Genomic DNA, 27,617 nt, shown 5'->3' with positions numbered 1-27,617 from the left:
ATGGGGGAAAGCTGCAGAATCAGCAAGCTGTGTGTTCTGTTTGTCATTTTAGCTCTGGTCTCCGTGGCAACCATCGTCACATTGTGGACTATTACGCTGACAGGAGGTGATGATGATGGTGATGCGACAGCTCCGTGGGACAGGTAGGACATGACACCGTAAAGAACCGGAGTTGCTAAGAGAAAATGTGACGTGTGTAGAAACATCCCGCTTGATCTGCACACTCAGATCACATGTCCTTAGCAATGTAACTTGTTTTTGTTGACAAAATCTCAACTTGTTTTGTTGGTGAGTGTGTAGAAGAACAAAAGTCATTCAGGAAAAATGTACCTTCAGGTTGGACTTTGATATTTTCTCTCCTATTTAACACAGTGTCTCAGTTATATCGTTTGTTGCATGTTTGTTCAATTGCAGTGATGAAAAGTTGTTCTGGATAGAAGTATCCAGATTGTTGTTCCTGTTCTGGATGGTAGTATCCAGAATGTTGTTCCTGTTCTGGATGGTAGTATCCAGAATGTTGTTCCTGTTCTGGATGGTAGTATCCAGAATGTTGTTCCTGTTCTGGATGGTAGTATCCAGAATGTTGTTCCTGTTCTGGATGGTAGTATCCAGAATGTTGTTCCTGTTCTGGATGGTAGTATTCAGGATGTTGTTCCTGTTCTGGATGGTAGTATCCAGAATGTTGTTCCTGTTCTGGATGGTAGTATCCAGAATGATTGTTCCTGTTCTGGATGGTAGTATCCAGAATGATTCTTCCTGTTCTGGATGGTAGTATCCAGAATGATTCTTCCTGTTCTGGATGGTAGTATCCAGAATGTTGTTCCTGTTCTGGATTGTAGTATCCAGAATGATTGTTCCTGTTCTGGATGGTAGTATCCAGAATGTTGTTCCTGTTCTGGATGGTAGTATTAAGGATGTTGTCCTGTTCTGGATGGTAGTATCCAGAATGTTGCTCCTGTTCTGGATGGTAATATCCAGAATGATTGTTCCTGTTCTGGATGGTAGTATCCAGAATGTTGTTCCTGTTCTGGATGGTAGTATCCAGAATGTTGTTCCTGTTCTGGATGGTAGTATCCAGAATGATTGTTCCTGTTCTGGATGGTAGTGTCCAGAATGTTGTTCCTGTTCTGGATGGTAGTATTAAGGATGTTGTCCTGTTCTGGATGGTAGTATCCAGAATGTTGCTCCTGTTCTGGATGGTAATATCCAGAATGATTGTTCCTGTTCTGGATGGTAGTATCCAGAATGTTGCTCCTGTTCTGGATGGTAATATCCAGAATGATTGTTCCTGTTCTGGATGGTGGTATCCAGAATGTTGTTCCTGTTCTGGATGGTAGTATCCAGAATGATTGTTCCTGTTCTGGATGGTAGTATCCAGAATGTTGTTCCTGTTCTGGATGGTAGTATCCAGAATGTTGTTCCTGTTCTGGATGGTAGTATCCAGAATGTTGTTCCTGTTCTGGATGGTAGTATTCAGAATGTTGTTCCTGTTCTGGTTGGTAGTATCCAGAATGATTGTTCCTGTTCTGGATGGTAGTATCCAGAATGTTGTTCCTGTTCTGGATGGTAGTATCCAGAATGTTGTTCCTGTTCTGGATGGTAGTATCCAGAATGTTGTTCCTGTTCTGGATGGTAGTATTCAGAATGTTGTTCCTGTTCTGGATGGTAGTATCCAGAATGTTGTTCCTGTTCTGGATGGTAGTATTCAGGATGTTGTCCTGTTCTGGATGGTAGTATCCAGAATGTTGTTCCTGTTCTGGATGGTAGTATTCAGGATGTTGTCCTGTTATGGATGGTAGTATCCAGAATGTTTGTTCCTGTTCTGGATGGTAGTATCCAGAATGTTGTCCTGTTCTGGATGGTAGTATCCAGAATGTTGTTCCTGTTCTGGATGGTAGTATTCAGGATGTTGTCCTGTTATGGATGGTAGTATCCAGAATGTTTGTTCCTGTTCTGGATGGTAATATCCAGAATGATTGTTCCTGTTCTGGATGGTAGTATCCAGAATGTTGTTCCTGTTCTGGATGGTAGTATCCAGAATGTTGTTCCTGTTCTGGATGGTAGTATCCAGAATGTTGTTCCTGTTCTGGATGGTAGTGTCCAGAATGTTGTTCCTGTTCTGGATGGTAGTATTAAGGATGTTGTCCTGTTCTGGATGGTAGTATCCAGAATGTTGCTCCTGTTCTGGATGGTAATATCCAGAATGATTGTTCCTGTTCTGGATGGTGGTATCCAGAATGTTGTTCCTGTTCTGGATGGTAGTATCCAGAATGATTGTTCCTGTTCTGGATGGTAGTATCCAGAATGTTGTTCCTGTTCTGGATGGTAGTATCCAGAATGTTGTTCCTGTTCTGGATGGTAGTATCCAGAATGTTGTTCCTGTTCTGGATGGTAGTATCCAGATTGTTGTTCCTGTTCTGGATGATAGTATCCAGAATGTTGTTCCTGTTCTGGATGGTAGTATCCAGAATGTTGTTCCTGTTCTGGATGGTAGTATTCAGAATGTTGTTCCTGTTCTGGATGGTAGTATCCAGAATGTTGTTCCTGTTCTGGATGGTAGTATTCAGGATGTTGTCCTGTTCTGGATGGTAGTATCCAGAATGTTGTTCCTGTTCTGGATGGTAGTATTCAGGATGTTGTCCTGTTATGGATGGTAGTATCCAGAATGTTTGTTCCTGTTCTGGATGGTAGTATCCAGAATGTTGTCCTGTTCTGGATGGTAGTATCCAGAATGTTGTTCCTGTTCTGGATGGTAGTATTCAGGATGTTGTCCTGTTATGGATGGTAGTATCCAGAATGTTTGTTCCTGTTCTGGATGGTAGTATCCAGAATGATTGTTCCTGTTCTGGATGGTAGTATCCAGAATGTTGTTCCTGTTCTGGATGGTAGTATCCAGAATGTTGTTCCTGTTCTGGATGGTAGTATCCAGAATGTTGTTCCTGTTCTGGTTGGTAGTATCCAGAATGGCCGTTCTTAACTGCAAATGAATTTACCCAACATCTAAACTGAATTAATAACCAAAGTCCAGCTGTATTAATGAGTTTGTAGCTGCTTATGTTTTCCAGATGTCAACAGGTATCATTCAGTAATCTGATTTTCATTCCTATCAGGTATCGTCTGCCTGCGGCTTTAGTTCCAGAGTCCTACAACATAACTCTGTGGCCTCGTCTCAAACCCAACCCAAACTCTGGTCTCTACATTTTCACAGGTGAATGACAAAAGCCGCATGTTTTCCACATCATACGCTGCATTTCCATTCCTGTAGAACTGAACCTAAATATCACAATAAAAATCTTTACCACAGTAAACACTGAAATTTAGAAAAAAACATCTAATTAAAGCTTTTCAAGCTCTGATGAGGAGGTTTTTCAGACGTGTCGTAAAGTTGTGGAAAATCCTCCACAGCAAGTGGAAAAAACAACGTTACATGGCTAGCTGCCATTAGCGCTTATGCGCTAACAAACATTCAGTGGAAATACCTGCAAATCGCAGATGGATGTTGTGGAAATTTTTAAATATCACTCTTAATTTAGCAAAAATAAAAGAAGAAACTAACTTCTGAAGACTCTAGATTGTCTTTATACGCAGGTATGAGCAGTTTTGAAGGTAACTTTTGAACATGTTCACCTGGGAAATGATCCAAACAGGTGTTTCATTAAGGATTCCTCATCTTTCCCAGTCCTTTGTTCCCTCTTTTCCAGCTTTACTGGAACATGATGCAGATATCAAAATCAATATAAGTTCAAACTTAAAAATAATACAGCTGTTAAGTTTTAGCATTAAATATCTGCTTTTTGTTGTGTATTCAGTTGGATCAAGGTATAAAAGGATTTGCAAATCATTTTATTCTGTTTTACACAACATCCCAACTTAACTGGAAGTAGGGTTATACATTCATCCACATCCTCAAACTAGGACGCCATCCGCATGACATGATGAGTACTGCAACATGCAGCCGCTAAGCATGACCATTTGTCTAACCGAGCCATGTAAAGTGGAACATGAGACTCTAGCCATGTTTCTTAAACTCCTATACCAACCTGACCCCTTGAATAAAGTCAACTGGACTTTATGGGATCTTAATGTTTCAGCTCCTGTCCAAACAGCTTTAGGTCTGACCAGCTGATGGCGAGTTTCAGCTTCCTGGATAAATGGTGGACATCGTTGGTTATCGCTGGGCAGAGCTGCGATATCATACCTCTGGGATTTCATTAATAGTTCAAGTGAGACGCCTCATCTTGGATAGAAAAGGTTGGAACTTGTTAAAACAAGCTTCAACGAAACAACAGATTCTGCCGCTGAGAACAGGAGGGTCTTTAACCTGGACGTCTCAGCTGATCAAAGGCTGTCTGGGAGTTTCTTCCAGACATGTGGAACATAGAAGCTGAATACAGCTTCTTCAGGACTGCTTCTGACTCTGGAAACTAATAAAAGACCAGATCAGATAACCTGAGGGGTCTGGTAGGGTCACACTGGGTTCCTGATGTCCAAACTCTGTCTGAACAACTCTGTGCAGGACGTCCAAACAGCAGGAGGTGGAGATCAGATGACATAGTAAAGATTATAAACTGGCATGTTGTTTGTTTATCTGATTAGTTTGTTAATAAGTACTGAATCATGCAACATCTCTATCTATCTATCTATCTATCTATCTATCTATCTATCTATCTATCTATCTATCTATCTATCTATCTATCTATCTATCTATCTATCTATCTATCTATCCATCTATCTATCATCTATCTATCCATCTATCATCTATCTATCTATACTATATATATATATATATATATATATATATATATATATATATATATATATATATATATATATATATATATATATATATATATGTATATATATGTATATATATGTACATACATATTTAAATGTGTATATATACATGCATATATACATGTATATGTACATATTTAAATAATTTCAAAACAAAATGATGGAAATATTTTTATAATGTCTTGCCTGAATGAGATGATAATTTCTTAAAACTTTAATCATCATATTTGTTCTTTTAGAATGTAGTAAATGATACTTGAAAGATGTGATTTAGTTTCATGGTCGAGCAGATCTCACGGTATTTAAACATTAATCTGGACCATCTATTAACTGTTAACAATCTCCTCTTCGTGCGGCTTAACTCTCCTCACTTTCGCTCAGCCACGCTGCTCTCTGATTAGCTGCTCAGACTGGGAAGTTTAACACTGAATCGGTGTTTCCATCAGGATGCTCCACCGTGCAGTTCGAGTGTCTGAATGCAACCGATCTGATCTTGATTCACTCCAACAAGCTCAACTACACAGAAATGGATGATGCACACGCCGCCAGACTCACTGCTGCAGGTATACACACACACACACACACACACACACATGTCCGATCGATGTTTTATTAACACTCATACACTGCTCCAATATTCATTCTGTGAGTTATTCCCTCAGCTGGGATTTCACGTTCTGCAGCTTTAAGCTGTAAGAAAACCAACATAACTCTGAAGGATTTATTGGCTATTAAAGGGGCAGCACGCCTGCTGTTAACAGTTTTATTTAACTGTGGGGAAAATCTTTTTTCTAATCTGGATTTTGTGGGACAAATATTACTGAAAACGCCGCCTTAAGGGTAAAAAAAAGAGTTTTTCGTGACCTAGAGGTGAACTTGGTGCTCCGCTCAATGCCCCTCCCTCTTGATTTCGATAAACCACGCCCACTGACGCATACGAGATAAGCCACGCCCACTGACGCATACGTAGGGCTGTAAACTTGCTATCTGACTCAGATTCACTAATTTCAGACTAACTTTTACAGCTTTGGGGAAAATATGGCTGAAATGGTTTGGGTTCGACATGAAATCATAAACCTTCAGCAGCTGGAAACAGATGTTTTACAAATCATCTCATATAGATTTGTAAATCAAGTTTTGTCATCTTGCACAAAGAATCTGCCTAAAATATTAAAGCTTGTAAATGTGCTTTAAAGCATTTGCAGGTTTCTTGTAAATTTGCACTTGTGAAAAAAAAGTTTTATGTACACATCCTGTCCACACAGAGGCAAACTAAGACAGAAGTTGTGAATTTTGTCCCTATCTTTATACATGTTTTTGATTGGATGGTGACTAATGAATCTATCCTATCAGAGAGCAGACAGCTTCCGCTTCTGCTGCACCACTGCAGGGTCAGTAAGCAGATATGTTTGAAATACTTTAATTACATCGAAGCAGATTGCGGCATCTAAGTTAACACCAACTGTGTCAGACTTTGCTGATGTCCTCCTTACAGCTGCTAAAAGTCTAGACTTCTTTTTTCATCCTGAGGAACCCAGTTGATTCCTGATATGACACTGGAACGTACTGAATGGGTCCTAGTGGGGGGAACGCTGTGCTGTGATTGGTCAGTTGGGTTTGTAGGTTCACAGTTCACTTCCTGAAGTGCGGCACTGTGGCTCAGCCCACACAGATAGCCACGCCCCTTCATTTACATAGAAAACCCAAAATAAAAGCAGCAAAATAAGAACCGGAAAGCAAAATAAAAGTTTAATTTAAGATATGATACTACAAAAAAAAAAAGTTTCACATGAATAGAAATATGATAAAATAAAAGTGTAAAATAAAAAATTAATAAGTAAATTAATTAATAAAAGTATATATAAATAAATGGATGGATGAATGAATAAAAGTATACATGAATAAAGTAATAATAATAAAAAATATAGATAAATAAATCAATAAATGTATATTTTGTTCATTTATTTGTTTTTACTCCATGTATTTGAAGATGTTTTCTGTATTTACACCTGTCCTACATAAAGTCGGTGAAAGTTATCATTCCTTCCCTCCCAGGAGGTGGATCTGCCCCCCTCATTAAGTCAACATGGCTGCAGCTGAAGACGGAGTATCTGGTCATCCAGCTAGACAGTAAATTAACACCAGGGTCAAAGTATCAGCTGTACACAGAGTTCACTGGTGAACTAGCTGATGACCTGGCTGGATTTTACCGGAGTGAATATGAAGAAGATGGAGTCAGAAAGTAAGATGTTTTCTCTTTCCAGCTGTTTTAGATCAGTTTCATCCGCTCATGTTAATGCCTGGATCTTTCACAGGATTGTCGCCACCTCTCAGATGCATCCGACTCATGCCAGGAAGACCTTCCCGTGTTTTGATGAGCCAGCCATGAAAGCTGTGTTCCACATCACAGTCATCCACCCACCTGGAACCATTGCTCTGTCCAACGGCAAGGAGGAAGGTATCAGAACTGCAGCCCACAGACCTCATCACTTTTCATCGATGCCTTGCTATGAATTCGCATCCGGATTCTACTGGATTATCAATTATAAGTGTCTCATTAAAGCCAAACGAAGATTTTCTAAGTTTGTCACCCTAACAATTTCGAACCCAGCATTCATCTTTCATCCTGTCTCTTCTCTGAGACAGAAAACAAAAAGCAGCAAACAAGCAACAGTAGCTGCAAAACATCCTCGCTAAGAAAACTTAAACCAGTTCGGTAAAGAAACGGTGAGAGTTTCAGGAAGTTCTAATGAATCACACCAGGAGCACAGCAGCATTGCTACCTACATGCTCAGTAGGTGTGTGTCTGCATCTGTGTGTTACTGAACATTGGGTTTGAGTTGTAAACACAGAACTGAGACTACCATATGAACAGCAGGAGGGAGGGGGGGGGGTCATCCCACTCCTCCCCATTCACCCTAGAACCCCTTCCAACTTAGGAGACACTATGGACTGAGCAGCACCTTTTTGATGAAAATCACCCAACATGGGGAGCCCACAACCCTGAGATTATGTGTCTCATTCTCTATCAACTGAGCTGGCTTGGCCACGTAATCCAGGACTAAAGTAAAAATGCCAAATAACATCCTGTAAAAATAGAAAAACAAACGTGCTAAAAGAATCCATGCCCTCCCTGGTTCTCCCACAGGCATCCATGAAGAGTTCATCTATCTGACCCTCGGAGGAGTGAGACATGATCTCCCTACTAAAAGAAGATCCTAGACTGGTTCATAAGCAGATTATTTTTGCTTTTATGGGTGGTTGGGTGGGTGGGGTTGCAGGAATAATACACTCAAGCCAAGTTCAAAACTTCTGAGCAGGTGTGCAGGACCACAAAGCATGCCAACAATCATCAGGTGTGTTAATGGTGCAATGTGAGCAGATGCTGGCTTCTGCTAGACCCATCTTGGACCTCCTCTGTCCTGTGTAGTAGATGTGTAGTAGGTGTGTTATAGATTTGTAGTAGCTGTGTAGTAGGTGTGTTACAGACGTGTAGTAGGTGTGTAGTAGGTGTGAAGTAGGTGTGTAGTAGGTGTGTAGTAGGTGTATTGTAGATGTGTAGTAGATGTGTAGTAGATGTGTATTAGGTGTGTAGTAGGTGTGTTATAGCTGTGTAGTAGCTGTGTAGTAGCCGTGTAGTAGGTGTGTTATAGATGTGTAGTAGGTGTGAAGTAGGTGTGTAGTAGGTGTGTAATGTGTGTGTAGTTGGTGTGTAGCTGTGTAGAAGGTGTGTAGTAGGTGTATCGTAGATGTGTAGTAGGTGTGTAGTAGATGTGTATTAGGTGTGTAGTAGGTGTGTTATAAATGTGTATAGCAGGTGTATAGTAGGTGTGTAGTAGCTGTGTAGTAAGTGTGTAATAGGTGTGTAGTTGGTGTGTAGCTGTGTAGTAGGTGTATAGTCGATGTGTAGTAGGTGTGTAGTAGGTGTGAAGTAGTTGTGTAGTAGCTGTGTAGTAGGTGTGTAGTAGGTGTGTAGCTGTGTAGTAGGTGTGTAATAAGTGTGTATTAGGTGTGTAGTCGGTGTGTAGCTGTGTAGTAGGTGTGTAGTATGTGTGTATTAGGTGTGTATTAGGTGTATAGTAGGTATGTAGTCAGTGTTTAGCTGTGTAGTAGGTGTGTATTAGGTGTATAGTAGGTGTGTAGTCGGTGTGTAGCTGTGTAGTACCTGTGTAGTAGGTGTGTAGTAGGTGTGTAATAGGTGTGTATTAGGTGCGTATTAGGTGTATAATAGGTGTGTAGTCGGTGTGGAGCTCTGTAGTAGGTGCTGTTTTTAAAGGTATTTAGACATATTTTGTAAAGTTTTTATCAAAGCTTCTGGATAAGTCTGTTTCCCAGTCTCCAGTGGGAAGTGGGGTGGAATCCTGCTCGACCAGTAATCTGGAAAACTTTGTGGTTTTTTTTTATATCAAACAAAGTGCTTTTGTGTTGAGCTGCTCTCACTCTGAGTTGTTTTTCAGATGTCACTGACATCGCCGTTGACGGAGAAGCTGTGACACGGACAACGTTTGAACCCACCGTGCTCATGTCCACCTACCTGCTGGCCATCGTTGTGTCCGACTACGGGCACCTGAACGCCACGCAGGGAGACACACTGGTAATTATCTGACTTCACATGTGCTTTGTGCCTCCAGTTCTTTCTGAACAACTTGTACATGATGAATCCCTGCAGCAGAAGTCAGGTCAGGAGTTACACATGTCTGCAGGTGTGTTCAGCCTCTGTTTTAATGACTGAGGGAGGCTCAAAGGGAAGTTTGCTGTTTGTGTTCAGATCCGTATCTGGGCACGAAGGAAAGCCGTGGAGCAGGGACAGGGAGACTACGCTCTCAATGTGACTGGACCCGTACTGGACTTCCTCCAGTCCTACTATAACATCTCGTACCCTCTGAGGAAGTCAGGTGAGCTCGTGTGCGTTCACATGCGTTTAAGACGAATGAAACTGCAACGTTGTGAAACTGCAACGATGTGAAACTGCGTTAAAGATGTGGATATGCAGAACAAACCTCCTGCAGTTACAAGGTTTAATGCATCACAACATCCACATTATTTTCCCTTCTGCTACATTCAGGTCCTACGATTGGATCGTTTACAATGATCAGGATTTTCATGCATCTTTATTTCCCATTGAGGTTTTTTCTCACGCCGTCACTACTTTATACTACTTGATACTACTTTATGCTATTTTATGCTATTTTATACTCCATTAATTCAAGTAACTAAACACATTTATTCCCACTGTATTTTATTTATGTTGAACCATAAATAAATCCAACACATATCTCACATATTTTCATGTTGTCTTTACATTTTTCCCTGGAAACTTCAGGAAACGTGTCCGGAACAGTTCGGAACATCTGTCTCCTCTAACGGAGCTGCTGTCTCATGTGTATTAGATATATTTACTGTCTTATTGTCTTTTTTTTAAAGTATTATAAATGAAAACGATGACAAAACAATGTGAATGACATGAAAGGAAGGATGGGATGTTTTTACGATTACTTCATGTGATAACGTAACATCATGGTTCTACATGACCTGGTCCGATTTGCTCATCCTAACAGGTTCTGGTGGTTAAACTGGACCCTCCAGGACTCTGCAGAACATTCGTTTTCTGAACACATGCAATAATCTGCATCACTTCCTTTTTCTTCATGCTTTATTGCGGTTGGTGAACAGCGAACAGATCGAACAGCAGCAGTGTTAATGTGCCCCAACAGTAGCTGCAAGGCTAGCTGCTAGCTTCCTGCTGTCGCTGTTGTCCAGAAGTCCGTCCCCATAAGGTGTCCGGGTGACACAAAGGACTTTTATGTTCCTGCCACAGTTTTTGAACTTTTAATGATGTAAAATGTTTGTTATCGACCCCCCAACCCAACAGCGAGGTGTCCTGACAGCAGGGGAGTCTAAAGTCGGTTCTTGAGGGCGACTGTCCTTCAGGTTTCCCATTTATCCCTGCTCCAACACACCTGGATCCATTAAGTGGATCCAATAGCCAATTAAGTTCTGGACAATGACTGACTGATCTGAGTCAGGTGTGTTGGAGCAGGAATAGATGTAAACCTGCAGGATTGTGGCCCTCAATGACACCCTTACCTTAATGTTTGCCTCACGCTCGCCTCCCAGATCAGATTGCGCTGCCAGACTTTTATTTCGGTGCGATGGAGAACTGGGGTTTGGTGACTTACAGAGAAACCAACCTTCTCTACGACCCGCAGACCTCCTCCAACAGGAACAAAGAAACCACTGCCACCATCATCGCTCATGAACTGGCTCATATGGTAAGATTTCAGATTATCGCTGATTAGCTGGTTGATCCGGCATCAAACTGACCGTTGCCATGGGAACTGCAGTGGTTCGGTAACCTGGTGACGCTGCGTTGGTGGAACGAGGTCTGGCTGAACGAAGGCTTTGCTTCGTATGTGTCCTATCTGGGAGCTGACCACGCCGAGCCCGACTGGGACGTGGTGAGTTTACGGACAAGTTTGGACCTTGGGTCTGAAACATGTTCTGATACCTGGTACTCACCTGTACACCTGTCTGTCTGCTCCAGAAAGACCTGATAGTTCTGGATGACATGCACAAAGTGTTTGCAGTCGATGCCTTGACATCCTCACACCCTCTAAGGTCGAAGGAAGACAGCATCGTCCTCCCTGGACAGATTATGGAGCAGTTTGACACCATCTCATACAGTAAGGTACTAACAGAGTTAGTTCTGGTGGTACGGGGGGTCGGATCGGAGTTCTGGTGGTACGGGGGGTCGGATCGGAGTTCTGGTGGTACGGAGGGTCGGATCGGAGTTCTGGTGGTACGGGGGGTCGGATCAGAGTTCTGGTGGTACGGAGGGTCGGATCAGGGTTCTGATGGTACGGGTGGTCGGATCAGGGTTCTGGTGGTACGGGGGGTCGGATCAGGGTTCTGGTGTTACGGGGGGTCGGATCAGGGTTCTGGTGGTACGGAGGGTCGGATCAGGGTTCTGGTGGTACGGGGGGTCAGATCAGGGTTCTGGTGTTACGGGGGGTCGGATCAGGGTTCTGGTGGTACGGAGGGTCGGATCAGGGTTCTGGTGGTACGGGGGGTTAGATCACGGTTCTGGTGGTACGGGGGGTCGGATCAGGGTTCTGGTGTTACGGGGGGTCGGATCACGGTTCTGGTGGTACGGGGGGTCGGATCAGAGTTCTGGTGGTACGGGGGGTCGGATCAGAGTTCAATTCAATTCAATTCAACTTTATTTATATAGCGTCAAATCACGGCAATGCCATCTCAAGACGCTTTACAGACAGAGGGGAAAACATAATGAAGGCCAATTCATAACAGCCTATATAAGGAAACCAACAGATTGAGTTGAGTCCAACTCAATCTCCCATCCTGAGCAAGCACACTGGCAACAGTGGGAAGGAAAAAACTCCCTTTTAACAGGAAGGAAACCTCCGGCAGAACCCGGCTCAGGACAGGCAGCCATCTGCCTCTGCTGTGTGGGGGGAAGAGGACAGAAAGACAACAGACAACAGGAACTGCTACTCCCGGCCAGGGAGACCTGCTGAGACAGGAGACATACATGTTAATGATGCAACACTGTTATGGGGGGGGGGGGGGGGGGGGGGGTAAAAGAAAGAGATAAAGAGAAAAAGAAAGAAGCTCAGTGTATCAGGAAATGTCCCTCAGCAGTCTAAACCTATAGCAGCATAACTAAGAGATGCTAACCATCCCTAGCTATCGGACTTATCAAAAAGATAAGTCTTCAGCCTAGTCTTAAAGGTGGGGAGGGTGTCTGCTTCCCTAACACTAACTGGGAGCTTATTCCATAAGAGAGGGGCCTGATAACCAAAGGCTCTGCCTCCTGCTCGGCTCTTTGAGACTCTAGGAACCACAAGTAAGCCTGCAGTCTGCGAACGAAGTACTCTACTTGGTATATAAGGAACAATGAGGTGTTTGATATATAGTGGTGCCTGGCTGTGGAGGGCTTTATATGTAAGGAGAAGGATTTTAAATTCTATTCTAGATTCAACAGGCAGCCAATGAAGAGAGGCTAAAACTGGAGAAATATGATCTCTCATGCTGGTTCTGGTCAGGACTCTGGCTGCAGAATTCTGGATCAGCTGAAGGGTTTTCAGGGCATATTTAGGACAGCCCAGTAATAGAGAGTTACAGTAATCTAGTCTCGAAGTAACAAAAGCGTGAACCAGTTTTTCTGCATCACTCCGAGACAGAATGTCCCTAATTTTGGCTATATTACGTAAATGAAAGAAGGCTGTTTTAGTAACCTGCTTAATATGTGGGCCAAAGGACAGGTCAGGGTCAAATATTACTCCAAGGTTTCTCACTGTAGCACTGGAAGCTAAAGTAATGCCATCCAGGTTCATTACGAAACCGGAAAATTTAGCTCTGAGTTTTTCAGATCCAACGAGAATTACTTCAGTCTTATCTGAGTTTAAGAGGAGAAAATTTCTAGACATCCAAGTCTTTATGTCTATGAGACAATTTTGTAGCCTATTGGGCTGATTTGTTTCATCTGGTTTAAAAGATAAGTATATTTGAGCATCATCTGCGTAACAATGAAAGTTTATTCCATGTTGTCTAATAATTTTGCCTAAAGGGAGCATATATAGTGTGAAGAGTATTGGTCCAAGTACAGAACCTTGAGGAACTCCATGACTTACTGTAGTTTGGGAGGAGGACTTGTCATTTACATGAACAAACTGAAGTCTATCAGATAAATATGATTTAAACCAGCTTAACGCTGTACCTGTAATTCCAATCACCTGTTCTAGTCTTTGTAACAGAATGTTATGATCGACTGTATCAAATGCAGCACTAAGATCAAGCAAGATAAGTACGGACACAAGTCCTTTGTCTGAGGCCATAAGAAGGTCATTAGTAACTTTCCCCAATGCTGTCTCAGTACTATGATGAGCTCTAAATCCTGACTGAAACTCCTCGCATAAATTATTTCTGCTCAGGTGGGCATGTAGCTGAGCTGAAACTATTTTCTCCAGAATTTTGGACATAAACGGGAGTTTAGATATAGGTCTATAATTTGCTATCACCTCTGGATCCAGAGATTGCTTTTTAAGTAAAGGCTTGATTACAGCAGTTTTAAATGATTGTGGTACATATCCTGTCACTAAAGACATATTGATAAGACTTAGTAGTGATGTATTAATTAAAGGGAAAATGTCCTTAAAGAGGCTCGTTGGGAGAGGGTCTAAGATACAGGTGGATGGTTTAGATGAAGCTATTATTTTAGTTAATTCAGAGGGTTGGACAGGACAGAAACTATTTAGACACAAGTCAGATCCTGGTTCTAAGGATGCTTCGGAGACCACAACAGACTCAACATTATAGGTAGAAGGAAGAGTATTGTCAATTTGATCTCTAATAGTGTCAATTTTATTCCTGAAAAAATACATGAAATCATCACAGCTAAGTGAGAAAGGAATACATGGCTCCACAGCGCTCCGGCTCCTAGTAAGCCTAGCTACAGTGCTGAAAAGAAACCGAGGGTTGTTTTTGTTTTCCTCTATCAATGATGAATAATAAGCTGTTCTTGCTGTACGTAAGGCTTTTTTGTATACGCTTAAACTTTCTTTCCAGGTTAAGTGAGACTCCTCTAGTCCTGATGAACGTCATCTGTTTTCCAAACGCCTCGACGCCTGTTTTAGAGCTCGAAGCTGGGAATTAAACCAGGGAGCCTTCATAATCTTACCTAATTTCTTCTTCTTTAGGGGAGCAACATTATCCAAGGTTGTACGCATTGAAGCTGTTATAGTATCAGCATGTTGATCAATCTGAGCAGGAGTAAGGCTTAAAGGGGGACTCTCGGTCATGCTAACACATGGTAGAGGGGAAAAAATTGATTCAATTGATTGTTTAAATTTTGTAATATTATTGTCTGATAAACATCTACTATAGTAGAATTTATTTTTGGTCAGTGAGTAATCAAATAAAGTGAATTCAAAGGTTAATAAGAAGTTCTGGTGGTACGGGGGGGCGGATCACGGTTCTGGTGGTACGGGGGGTCGGATCAGAGTTCTGGTGGTACGGGGGGTCGGATCAGAGTTCTGGTGGTACGGGGGGTCGGATCAGGGTTCTAATGGTATGGGTGGTCGGATCAGGGTTCTGGTGGTACGGGGGGTCGGATCAGGGTTCTGGTGGTACGGGGGGTCGGATCACGGTTCTGGTGGTACAGGGGGTCGGATCAGAGTTCTGGTGGTACGGGGGGTCGGATCAGGGTTCTGGTGGTATGGGGGGTCGGATCAGGGTTCTGGTGGTACGGGGGGTCGGATCACGGTTCTGGTGGTACGGGGGGTCGGATCAGAGTTCTGGTGGTACGGGGGGTCGGATCAGGTTTCTGATGGTACGGGGGGTCGGATCGGGGTTCTGCTGGTACGGGGGGTCGGATCAGGGTTCTGGTGGTACGGGGGGTCGGATCACGGTTCTGGTGGTACGGGGGGTCGGATCAGAGTTCTGGTGGTACGGGGGGTCGGATCAGGGTTCTGGTGGTACGGAGGGTGGGATCAGAGTTCTGGTGGTACGGGGGGTCGGATCAGAGTTCTGCTGGTACTCGGGGTCGGATCAGAGTTCTGGTAGTACGGGGGGTCGGATCAGAGTTCTGGTGGTATGGGGGGTCGGATCAGGGTTCTGGTGGTACTCGGGGTCGGATCAGGGTTCTGCTGGTACGGGGGGTCGGATCAGGTTTCTGATGGTACGGGGGGTCGGATCAGGGTTCTGGTGGTACTCGGGGTCGGATCAGGGTTCTGCTGGTACGGGGGGTCGGATCAGGTTTCTGATGGTACGGGGGGTCGGATCACGGTTCTGGTGGTACGGGGTTCGGATCAGGTTTCTGCTGGTACGGGGGGTCGGATCGGGGTTCTGCTGGTACGGGGGGTCGGATCAGGGTTCTGGTGGTACGGGGGGTCGGATCACGGTTCTGGTGGTACGGGGGGTCGGATCAGAGTTCTGGTGGTACGGGGGGTCGGATCAGGGTTCTGGTGGTACGGGGGGTCGGATCAGGGTTCTGGTGGTACGGAGGGTGGGATCAGAGTTCTGGTGGTACGGGGGGTCGGATCAGGGTTCTGCTGGTACTCGGGGTCGGATCAGAGTTCTGCTGGTACTCGGGGTCGGATCAGAGTTCTGCTGGTACTCGGGGTCGGATCAGAGTTCTGCTGGTACTCGGGGTCGGATCAGAGTTCTGGTGGTACGGGGGGTCGGATCAGGGTTCTGGTGGTACGGAGGGTGGGATCAGAGTTCTGGTGGTACGGGGGGTCGGATCAGGGTTCTGCTGGTACTCGGGGTCGGATCAGGGTTCTGCTGGTACTCGGGGTCGGATCAGAGTTCTGGTGGTACGGGGGGTCGGATCAGGGTTCTGCTGGTACTCGGGGTCGGATCAGGGTTCTGCTGGTACTCGGGGTCGGATCAGAGTTCTGGTGGTACGGGGGGTCGGATCAGGGTTCTGGTGGTACGGGGGGTCGGATCAGAGTTCTGGTGGTACTCGGGGTCGGATCAGGGTTCTGCTGGTACTCGGGGTCGGATCAGAGTTCTGGTGGTACGGGGGGTCGGATCAGGGTTCTGCTGGTACTCGGGGTCGGATCAGAGTTCTGGTGGTACTCGGGGTCGGATCAGAGTTCTGGTGGTACGGGGGGTCGGATCAGGGTTCTGGTGGTACGGAGGGTGGGATCAGAGTTCTGGTGGTACGGGGGGTCGGATCAGGGTTCTGCTGGTACTCGGGGTCGGATCAGGGTTCTGCTGGTACTCGGGGTCGGATCAGAGTTCTGGTGGTACGGGGGGTCGGATCAGGGTTCTGCTGGTACTCGGGGTCGGATCAGGGTTCTGCTGGTACTCGGGGTCGGATCAGAGTTCTGGTGGTACGGGGGGTCGGATCAGGGTTCTGCTGGTACTCGGGGTCGGATCAGAGTTCTGGTGGTACGGGGGGTCGGATCAGAGTTCTGGTGGTACGGGGGGTCGGATCAGGGTTCTGGTGGTACGGGGGGTCGGATCAGGGTTCTGGTGGTACGGAGGGTGGGATCAGAGTTCTGGTGGTACTCGGGGTCGGATCAGAGTTCTGGTAGTACGGGGGGTCGGATCAGAGTTCTGGTGGTATGGGGGGTCGGATCAGGGTTCTGCTGGTACTCGGGGTCGGATCAGAGTTCTGCTGGTACTCGGGGTCGGATCAGAGTTCTGCTGGTACTCGGGGTCGGATCAGAGTTCTGCTGGTACTCGGGGTCGGATCAGAGTTCTGCTGGTACTCGGGGTCGGATCAGAGTTCTGGTGGTACGGGGGGTCGGATCAGGGTTCTGGTGGTACGGAGGGTGGGATCAGAGTTCTGGTGGTACGGGGGGTCGGATCAGGGTTCTGCTGGTACTCGGGGTCGGATCAGGGTTCTGCTGGTACTCGGGGTCGGATCAGAGTTCTGGTGGTACGGGGGGTCGGATCAGGGTTCTGCTGGTACTCGGGGTCGGATCAGGGTTCTGCTGGTACTCGGGGTCGGATCAGAGTTCTGGTGGTACGGGGGGTCGGATCAGGGTTCTGCTGGTACTCGGGGTCGGATCAGAGTTCTGGTGGTACGGGGGGTCGGATCAGGGTTCTGCTGGTACTCGGGGTCGGATCAGAGTTCTGGTGGTACGGGGGGTCGGATCAGGGTTCTGCTGGTACAGCAGCATGACAGAGGAAGAGGAGGAAGTTCTGGCCTGGTCTATGTGAAGTTCTGACCCGTCTCTGATCGAGAATGATGGTTTTCTTAGCCCTGTATGACGTGTTTACTTGAAAGAATCATCTGAGACAGAGTTTACCACGATGTTCTGACACACTGAACATGAAACATGGAATGCATTACTGAACATACATGAAGAGAAGCTGTAAAATACCGTAATAAACCACGTTACAAACATGTTTATCCTTTTAGAGTCAGTCATGATGTTTGTCTGACGTTCCTCTCAGGGTGCTGCGGTGCTGAGGATGCTGTCTGACTTCCTCTCAGAGTCCGTCTTCAAGCAGGGATTGACTGTACGTTGGTTTCCAGGATTTATTGAGATGAATCGTTAGATTCCTAACCATGCCGTCTCAGGGAGTCTCTCATACCGATGACCGTTTCCCTCTCATCTGCAGACTTACCTCAGAAGTTTTTCTTACAGTAATGCAGTTGGGAGCAACTTGTGGCAACATTTGCAGATGGTAAGATGAAGATCTTTCTGATATTTAGCTGCTAAAACACCATGAAGTTCATTCTTTGTTACATTCAGCTGCAACATGGAGCCTTGGGGAACTCCAGATGAGATTTTGTTTGAGTGAACGGCTACTAATTAGAAAAAACAAACTGATGTTTTTTTTTCCACAAATCTGATTCTGCAGGCGGTGAATGACAACAGCGTTTCACTTCCACATGCAGTCGGTACCATCATGAACCCCTGGGTGCTTCAGATGGGCTTCCCTGTGGTTACCATAGATACAACCAATGGAAAGGTTTCCCAGAATCACTTCCTGCTGGATCCGGACTCAACCGTCCCAGCAGAATCACCCTACAAGTACGTCCATCCTCACCTCTCCTTCCTCTCACCGTTCTACAGGAACATGGCAGCAAACATGGAGTCCATGGGTGTTTCTCAATTCAGGGTCTGCACACTTCCAAGTGCTCAGACTGCGTAGGCAACAAAGTGTTCTACGTGGTCTGCACACACCGAGGTGCGCTTCCTGCCAGTAAAATGAGACGGCCTCTCTAGTATACGAGAATTACCCATAGTCCTCCAGTCCTCCGTTGCCTGGCATATATATATATATATATATATATATATATATATGTATGTGTGTATATATATATATATATATATATATATATATATATATATATATATATATATATATATATATATATATGTATGTGTGTATATATATATATATATATATATATATATATATATATATATATATATATATGCTTTAAAAAAATTCTTTGTTTTCACTCCAGTCAGGTGTTTTCTGTTCCTCTCAGTCAGACTTCTGCACCTGATGACAGGTATTTTGTCCCACTGTTCATCAGAAAAATGCTCTAATTTGTCCAGGACACATTTGTTTGGTTTTTTCTTTAACTCAATTAAATGACAAAACAATGTCTTCTGTCACTGGATTAGAATTTAGCACATTTTTAATTGTTCATTATTCCAGTCTCCAGTTATCTGAGTGACTGTTATAAATTCAGCCTTTTCTTGAATGAAATGGATGAAGACATCTGAGGACAAATGGAATTCATTTGTGGTTATTGGACACAAATATGAGTGTTTATATACATAAAAATAAATAAATAAACGGTCTCCCTGGTGTGGTACCTACAGCAGCGCTCTGCTGCTCATTCTTTTCTATCAGGAGAGCAATGGATTCTGGGATAGGAGAGGGTGCAAGGGATACATCTCTTGTATCCTTTGTTTTAAGCTGATCTGGAGCCAAACGAAGGGTGGATTCGAAGGAGCCTTTGAATTTGGACAGCACTTGGCGCGCCAGGATGACACATGCAGCTGACGAATCCGCACTTGTGCAGTGTGCAGAACCTGATTGAGAAATACCCCATGTGAACATGTCGCCTCCCTCAGGTACGAGTGGCTGGTTCCTGTGCGTTGGATGAAAGACGGTGAAGTTCATGGAGACATCTGGTGGCTGACGCAGAAGGAAGGTATGGATTTATAATAATAGTTTTATCTTTGTTTTTTTTTTTATTCATATTAAACTCCCATGTTGTTTTCCTGCTTCAGCCGTGAACCCAGACATGAGGGGCGGGCCTTCGTGGGTTCTGGCCAACATCAACGTAACCGGATACTACCGAGTGAACTATGACCTGGGAAACTGGGAGCGGCTGTTTGCACAGCTCAGCGCAGATCACCAGGTAACCAATCAGGCTTCACTTTGCCGCCTCCTGGTTAATTGTTTCTCCTGAGATGTTTTCCGACCTGCAGGTTGTTAAATGACGGTTTGTGTTTGGACTCAGGTGATTCCGGTGATCAACAGAGCGCAGCTGGTGGACGATGCGTTCAATCTGGCCAGGTGGGTTGCTTTCACTCCTGCAGGGGTCTCCAAGCGTAACAATCCAAATAAACCAAATAAAACTAATTTACAGCTGCAAATCTTACACAAAAAGTCAACTTTTGTTAAATATCTACCATATTTAATTCATTGTCTTTTTTTCAGCACCATTATTCTATTTCTATTTTTATTATCTCCTCCAAGGTGGAGGACGCGTCTTCAGCCACGTTGGTTTATCTGTCTGCAATACAACTCACACAGTCATGGAGACTTTTTAGTTACATTTTGAGGAAATCTCTGAAATAAAAAAAAGAACATTTGATTAGATTTTGGGAGTGATCTCGGTAACTGTTAATACAGATATGGATAGAGACTGGGATCATTTTACCATTAGAACTTCTGGTTCTCGATCATTGGCAAAACAAAGGTCTGCTTCTCTGAGTACTTCTAGGTAGATTTTGAAATAAAGTAAAACATTAAAGTTTTGCAAAAAGAGAATATATTTTCTTCTATGGAATGTTTATGTGGAAAATTATGTCAAACAAAAAGAAAAAAAAGCCCATAAATTCCAACTTGATGACGATAAAATTGATCTAAAAAAATGATTACTGGTACTTTTAGTGTCAATATGCTCTGGCAATTCAATGAAAATATTCTATTAAAAAAAAAAGGAAACCGCCAAAAACTTGCATTTAAAAAAAAAAGAAAGAAAAAAAAGCAACTGGCGATGGTCCAAAAAGCTACTTTCATCTCCGGAACAATGAGTAGAGTAAGATGTAATGAGGAACTGTTCTATAGTAGCAGGTGTACAGGTGTCCCACAGACACGAGACAGACGTCTTCCAGAGTTTCTGTCCCACGGAGAAGAGACAGACGTCTCTGTGAGCAGCAGAGTCTCTGCTTTCATATGACGCCTTGTTTGTGTGGAGACATGATGAGAAGCTGTAAAGTGGACACTGATGTTCTCATGTTTGGGGTTTGAACTGTGTTTGGTTTGGATGCTGATGCTGGTGACGTCTTTCAGCTGACTTTCTCCCATCATGTTGCTATGCTACATGCTAGCATCGCTGCTATGCTACATGCTAGCATTGCATTCCTGCTGTCTGCTGACTTCTCCCGTTCTGTAGGATCTCATGCTGCTCTATGGGAAGTCTTTAGTAGTTGTTGTCTTGTCTGCAGAGCCCAGCTTGTATCTACAACGCTGGCTCTCAGGACCACCTCCTACCTGTCGCAAGAGACCGAGTACATGCCGTGGCAATCTGCCCTGAACAACCTCCACTACTACGAGCTCATGCTGGACCGAACTGAAGTACATCAGCCCATGCAGGTGCAGATTCATCAAACTTGGGCTCTGTCAAGATCATTTGAATGGATTATAACCAGAGTCCTCTCTCTGTCTTTTCTCTGGGACCTCAGTACTACATCCGACACCAGGTGACACCCCTCTTCTTGTATTTTAAGACCATGACGTCAAACTGGACGCACGTTCCTCAGAGACACACCGACCAGTGAGCAGACAACTCACAACTCAGAACAATGATAAATTCATTTGGATATTATTTCCTCATTGAATCAGACACATCAGCATCATGGTGTAACAGGTGTGTCTCATGCAGGTATAACCAGGTGAACGCACTCCGTACAGCCTGCAGGACTGGACTACCAGAGTGCAGGGACCAGACCACCACATGGTTCACACAGTGGATGAACTATCCTCAACACAATCTGTGGGTCTGATTAATAAACCATCTGATTTGTCAGCTTCTTGTTTACAGAAATGTTTGTATGGTTACATTAAGCATCTGTGATCTGCATCCTGCCACTCAGCATCCACCAGAACCTCCGCTCAACGGTGTACTGCAGCGCCGTGGCTGCCGGCGGAGAGGCAGAGTGGCAGTTCGCCTGGTCCCAGTTCAAGAATGCTGCTGTGGCCAGCGAGGCCAGTAAACTCATGTCTGCGCTGGCCTGTACTGAGGACATACCGCTGCTGGAGAGGTGGGAGAGTACCGCAAGCTTTACACCTCGAAATTAAAGCTTTTACATCACTTTTTTTGTTTGAGAATGAAACCAAACAAAGGCCTGACATGGCTTCTGCCTCCACAGGTATCTGTCATACACCTTAAACCCGGACATGATCCGGAAGCAGGACGCCTCTTCGGTCATCACGGCTGTCGCCGCTAACAAAAACGGGCACATTCTGACATGGAACTTTGTCAGAAAGCATTGGAAATACATGTTCACACAGTAAGCATCACACACACTAACACACATGTAAGCAGATTCCACAGTGGATAACATCATGAGGTGCGTTCGCTGCACCGTAGTCTGCTTCCAGGGACAGTTTGATTTGTTTGGATTGGTCTGTGGTAGTGCATAAAGAACGGTGCATGAAGCAGATTTTATCCACCGTCCTGGAGCCAGCTGTCTTTTCTCTCTCTGGTTTCACTCTCTCTGGTTTCACTCTCTCTCTGGTGTCTCTTTTCTGGTGTCGCTCTCTCTGGTGTCGCTCTCTCTGGTGTCTCTTTTCTGGTGTCACTCTCTCTCTGGTTTCACTCTCTCTCTGGTGTCGCTCTCTCTGGTTTCACTCTCTCTCTGGTGTCTCTTTTCTGGTGTCACTCTCTCTCTGGTTTCACTCTCTCTCTGGTGTCGCTCTCTCTGGTTTCACTCTCTCTCTGGTGTCTCTTTTCTGGTGTCGCTCTCTCTGGTTTCACTCTCTCTCTGGTGTCTCTTTTCTGGTGTCGCTCTCTCTGGTTTCACTCTCTCTCTGGTGTCACTCTCTCTCTGGTGTCGCTCTCTCTGGTTTCACTCTCTCTCTGGTGTCTCTTTTCTGGTGTCGCTCTCTCTGGTGTCGCTCTCTCTGGTGTCACTCTCTCTCTGGTGTCGCTCTCTCTGGTTTCACTCTCTCTCTGGTGTCTCTTTTCTGGTGTCGCTCTCTCTGGTTTCACTCTCTCTGGTGTCTCTTTTCTGGTGTCGCTCTCTCTGGTGTCTCTTTTCTGGTGTCGCTCTCTCTGGTTTCACTCTCTCTGGTGTCTCTTTTCTGGTGTCGCTCTCTCTGGTTTCACTCTCTCTGGTGTCGCTCTCTCTGGTTTCACTCTCTCTCTGGTGTCGCTCTCTCTGGTGTCGCTCTCTCTGGTTTCACTCTCTCTCTGGTGTCTCTTTTCTGGTGTCGCTCTCTCTGGTGTCGCTCTCTCTGGTGTCACTCTCTCTCTGGTGTTGCTCTCTCTCTGGTGTCGCTCTCTCTGGTGTCACTCTCTCTCTGGTGTTGCTCTCTCTCTGGTGTCGCTCTCTCTGGTGTTGCTCTCTCTGGTGTCGCTCTCTCTGGTTTCACTCTCTCTCTGGTGTTGCTCTCTCTCTGGTGTCGCTCTCTCTGGTGTCGCTCTCTCTGGTTTCACTCTCTCTCTGGTGTTGCTCTCTCTCTGGTGTCGCTCTCTCTGGTGTTGCTCTCTCTCTGGTGTCGCTCTCTCTGGTGTCGCTCTCTCTGGTTTCACTCTCTCTCTGGTTTCGCTCTCTCTCTGGTTTCGCTCTCTGGTGTCTCTTTTCTAGTGTCGCTCTCTCTGGTGTCGCTCTCTCTCTCTCTGGTGTCACTCTCTCTCTGGTGTTGCTCTCTCTCTGGTGTTGCTCTCTCTCTGGTGTCGCTCTCTCTGGTGTCGCTCTCTCTGGTGTCACTCTCTCTCTGGTGTTGCTCTCTCTCTGGTGTCGCTCTCTCTGGTGTCGCTCTCTCTGGTTTCACTCTCTCTCTGGTGTCGCTCTCTCTCTGGTTTCACTCTCTCTCTGGTGTCGCTCTCTCTCTGGTGTTGCTCTCTCTCTGGTGTCGCTCTCTCTGGTGTCGCTCTCTCTGGTTTCACTCTCTCTCTGGTGTCGCTCTCTCTCTGGTTTCACTCTCTCTCTGGTGTCGCTCTCTCTCTGGTTTCACTCTCTCTCTGGTGTCGCTCTCTCTCTGGTTTCACTCTCTCTCTGGTGTCGCTCTCTCTCTGGTGTTGCTCTCTCTCTGGTGTCGCTCTCTCTGGTGTCGCTCTCTCTGGTGTCACTCTCTCTCTGGTGTTGCTCTCTCTCTGGTGTCGCTCTCTCTGGTGTCGCTCTCTCTGGTTTCACTCTCTCTCTGGTGTCGCTCTCTCTGGTTTCACTCTCTCTCTGGTGTCGCTCTCTCTCTGGTTTCGCTCTCTGGTGTCTCTTTTCTAGTGTCGCTCTCTCTGGTGTCGCTCTCTCTCTCTCTGGTGTCACTCTCTCTCTGGTGTCGCTCTCTCTCTGGTGTCGCTCTCTCTCTGGTGTCGCTCTCTCTGGTGTCGCTCTCTCTGGTGTTGCTCTCTCTCTGGTGTCGCTCTCTCTGGTGTCGCTCTCTCTGGTTTCACTCTCTCTCTGGTTTCGCTCTCTCTCTGGTTTCGCTCTCTCTCTGGTTTCACTCTCTCTCTGGTGTCGCTCTCTCTCTGGTTTCGCTCTCTGGTGTCTCTTTTCTAGTGTCGCTCTCTCTGGTGTCGCTCTCTCTTTGGTGTCGCTCTTTCTGGTGTCACTCTCTCTCTGGTGTCGCTCTCTCTCTGGTGTCGCTCTCTCTCTCTGGTGTCGCTCTCTCTCTGGTGTCGCTCTCTCTCTCTGGTGTCGCTCTCTCTGGTGTCACTCTCTCTGGTTTCGCTCTCTCTCTGGTTTCGCTCTCTGGTGTCTCTTTTCTGGTGTCGCTCTCTCTGGTGTCTCTTTTCTAGTGTCGCTCTCTCTGGTGTCGCTCTCTCTGGTTTCACTCTCTCTCTGGTGTCGCTCTCTCTGGTTTCGCTCTCTGGTGTCTCTTTTCTAGTGTCGCTCTCTCTCTCTGGTGTCACTCTCTCTCTGGTGTCGCTCTCTCTCTCTGGTGTCGCTCTCTCTGGTGTCGCTCTCTCTGGTGTCTCTCTCTCTGGTTTCTCTCTCTGGTGTCTCTTTTCTGGTGTCGCTCTCTCTGGTGTCGCTCTCTCTGGTTTCACTCTCTCTCTGGTTTCGCTCTCTGGTGTCTCTTTTCTAGTGTCGCTCTCTCTCTCAGGTGTATCTGTCTCTCTGGTGTCGCTCTCTCTGGTGTCACTCTCTCTCTGGTGTCGCTCTCTCTCTCTGGTGTCGCTCTCTCTGGTGTCGCTCTCTCTGGTGTCGCTCTCTCTCTGGTTTCGCTCTCTGGTGTCTCTTTTCTGGTGTCGCTCTCTCTCTGGTGTCGCTCTCTCTGGTGTCGCTCTCTCTCTGGTTTCGCTCTCTGGTGTCTCTTTTCTGGTGTCGCTCTCTCTGGTGTCGCTCTTTCTGGTGTCACTCTCTCTCTGGTGTCTCTCTCTCTGGTGTCGCTCTCTCCGGTGTCGCTCTCTCTGGTGTCACTCTCTCTCTGGTGTCGCTCTCTCTGGTGTCGCTCTCTCTCTGGTTTCGCTCTCTGGTGTCTCTTTTCTGGTGTCGCTCTCTCTGGTGTCGCTCTTTCTGGTGTCGCTCTCTCTCTGGTGTCGGTCTTTCTGGTGTCGCTCTCTCTGGTGTCGCTCTCTCTGGTGTCGCTCTCTCTGGTGTCGCTCTCTCTCTGGTGTCGGTCTTTCTGGTGTCGCTCTTTCTGGTGTCGCTCTCTCTGGTGTCGCTCTTTCTGGTGTCGCTCTCTCTCTGGTGTCGGTCTTTCTGGTGTCGCTCACTGGTGTTACTAACTGGTATAACTCTCCCTGGTTTTGCTCTCCCTCTGGTTTCGCTCTCTCTCTGGTGTCTCTTTCTCTCTAGTGTCTCTTTCTCTAGTGTCGTTCTCTAGTGTCGTTCTCTGGTGTCGTGCTCTCCTGTCGCGCTCTCCGGTCGCGCTCTCCGGTCGCGCTCTCCGGTCGCGCTCTCCGGTCGCGCTCTCCGGTCGCGCTCTCCTGTCGCGCTCTCCGGTTGCGCTCTCCGGTCGTGCTCACCGCTCGCGCTCTCCGGTCACGCTCTCCGGTCGTGCTCACCGGTCGCGCTCTCCGGTTGCGCTCTCCGGTCGTGCTCACCGCTCGCGCTCTCCGGTCACGCTCTCCGGTCGTGCTCACCGGTCGCGCTCTACTTCATTGTCATAACAACCACGGGACAGCTTAGTACCTAAGTACTAGTTCTAGTCCCCTCATACTGTCTCTTGCTGAACTGTTGCAGGTTTTAAGAAATAAAGATGGACCTTGTACCTCCTTTCTCCCTCCAGATATGGCGTGGGCTCTTTCTCCTTTGCCTCTATCATCACTGGCGTCACCGCCAGGTTCTGCACAGTTGAAGAGCTTCATCAGGTAAGATCTGGAGACTGACTTCCCCAGACAACTAAGAGATGCTGAACTCTGGTCTGAACTGTTGTCCTGTAACTCCTGGTGTAGCTGCAGGACTTTGTGGAGGAACACAAAGCTACAGGGTTCGGCTCTGCGTCGCTGGCTGTGGATCAGGCCTTGGAGAGGACCAAGGTCAACATCAAGTGGGTTGAGCAGAACAAACTGGAGGTTCTGAACTGGTTGAAGAACCAGACAAGACCACAGAGGAACTACGAGACGAACTCTCAGTCAGTGGTTGAATTCTGAAGCTCTGATTAATTGTGATTGGTTCAACTCATCACAGACACAAACATAGACAGACAGACAGACAGACACCAAAGAAACACAAAGCTTTACAGAGATCAGGAATCACAAGGGCTAGTCAAACAAGACTTCATTTCACTCATTGATGGAGTCAAAGTTTGCTCAACGTCTGTCTGGATGGAGTCCTACAGATGGTCTGCAGGAATTAGTTTAACCTCTGGAACAGAATAACCTGCTTTGCATTATATTATAAAAACATGCATGTGTGATAAGCAAGCGATTCCCATGTCGGACGTCATGCACCAGCCAGAAGCCCATCCTGAAGCCCTGCTTGGTTTTATGATTTCATCCTGGCTGATGCAACGCTTACATTAACCACCAACACATAACCTTTTCTGTAAAAATAGGACAAATAATCTGTTTCATTCATGAAAGGATGAAGGAAGAATCCAGTTTACCAGGACAGAACTACTCCACCGTAGCTCCACTGGACCTCACCTGACCACGACGCATGGACCAAAACTGATCACATGCACAACATGGGGGCTTCTTAGTACATCTTTTATCTGAATAAATTTGTATTGTTTAGAATTTTTTTTATTTCCCTATAATGCGTCTTAAGATGGCATTGCCGTGATTTGATGCTATATAAATAAAGTTGAATTGAATTGAATTGAAAATGATGTTTTTCAGGCTTTTAAAACAAAAAAATCTGGAAATCCCTCAGCTAGTGTCTGTGTAGACGTAGTCTCTGTTGCCAAAGCTATTTGTGGACCCTCTTTACGGGTCAGGGACCCGAGGATGGGAAGCACTGCAATAAGTAAAACTCTTTTTTACTAAACTTCAACAGATTTAGACCTAAAGTGAGCAGGAACTGAGTTAAAAACAAAATATCAGATCCAGACGTTAGATGGACGATGGTTGTTGGTTTCTGAAATATCCCATAAAACTGGCAACAGAAGGCCTACATTTAGAAACATCCCTCAAATATAACTAAAAGGTTTTACTCACGGTGTTTAAGGTGTTTCTCACGTGTTCGTATGAAATGGAACGTCATCAGACGGGATGCAGGGAGTCACATGACCAGTTCATGTCAAGTAAAAACGGCGTGGCACGAATGGACGGAGAAAGAGATGGAAATCTTTATATAAATAAAGAGAAAAATATAACATCCGTCCTTGACAGCAAACAACAGCGAAATGCAGAGATTTATAAGGAATCAGGAAGAAAAATGAGGGTTTCTAAAAGCCGAGGAAAACCTGAAATGATGACACCTGGTTTGTATTTTCTCTTTTTTTTGAGGTCTTTGGCTTTTCCCCTTTAATAATGAATTAAT

General features: G+C 45.7%; 1 protein-coding gene across 1 annotated transcript; it reads left to right on the top strand.

The window, feature by feature from the left end:
• Positions 1-26,284, top strand: LOC306764727 (aminopeptidase Ey-like; the record flags this gene model as incomplete). The annotated part of the gene is made up of 23 exons (XM_079251953.1): positions 1-143; positions 3,111-3,208; positions 5,241-5,357; positions 6,850-7,036; positions 7,110-7,252; positions 9,252-9,388; positions 9,563-9,689; positions 10,912-11,066; positions 11,139-11,252; positions 11,339-11,482; positions 17,722-17,787; positions 17,890-17,955; positions 18,133-18,305; positions 19,365-19,444; positions 19,524-19,654; positions 19,757-19,812; positions 20,970-21,117; positions 21,207-21,298; positions 21,407-21,517; positions 21,618-21,785; positions 21,894-22,034; positions 25,921-26,002; positions 26,087-26,284. 23 exons carry the CDS (start codon positions 1-3, stop codon positions 26,282-26,284), a joined length of 2,877 nt encoding a protein of 958 aa, XP_079108079.1.
• Positions 26,285-27,617: the final 1,333 nt, after the last annotated feature.

This window comes from Telmatherina bonti (genome assembly GCF_933228915.1).
Source record: "Telmatherina bonti genome assembly, chromosome: 2".
Taxonomy (NCBI): domain Eukaryota; kingdom Metazoa; phylum Chordata; class Actinopteri; order Atheriniformes; family Telmatherinidae; genus Telmatherina; species Telmatherina bonti.
The sequence above is the reverse complement of the archived record's forward strand: the minus strand, read 5'-3'. Positions and strand labels throughout refer to the sequence as shown.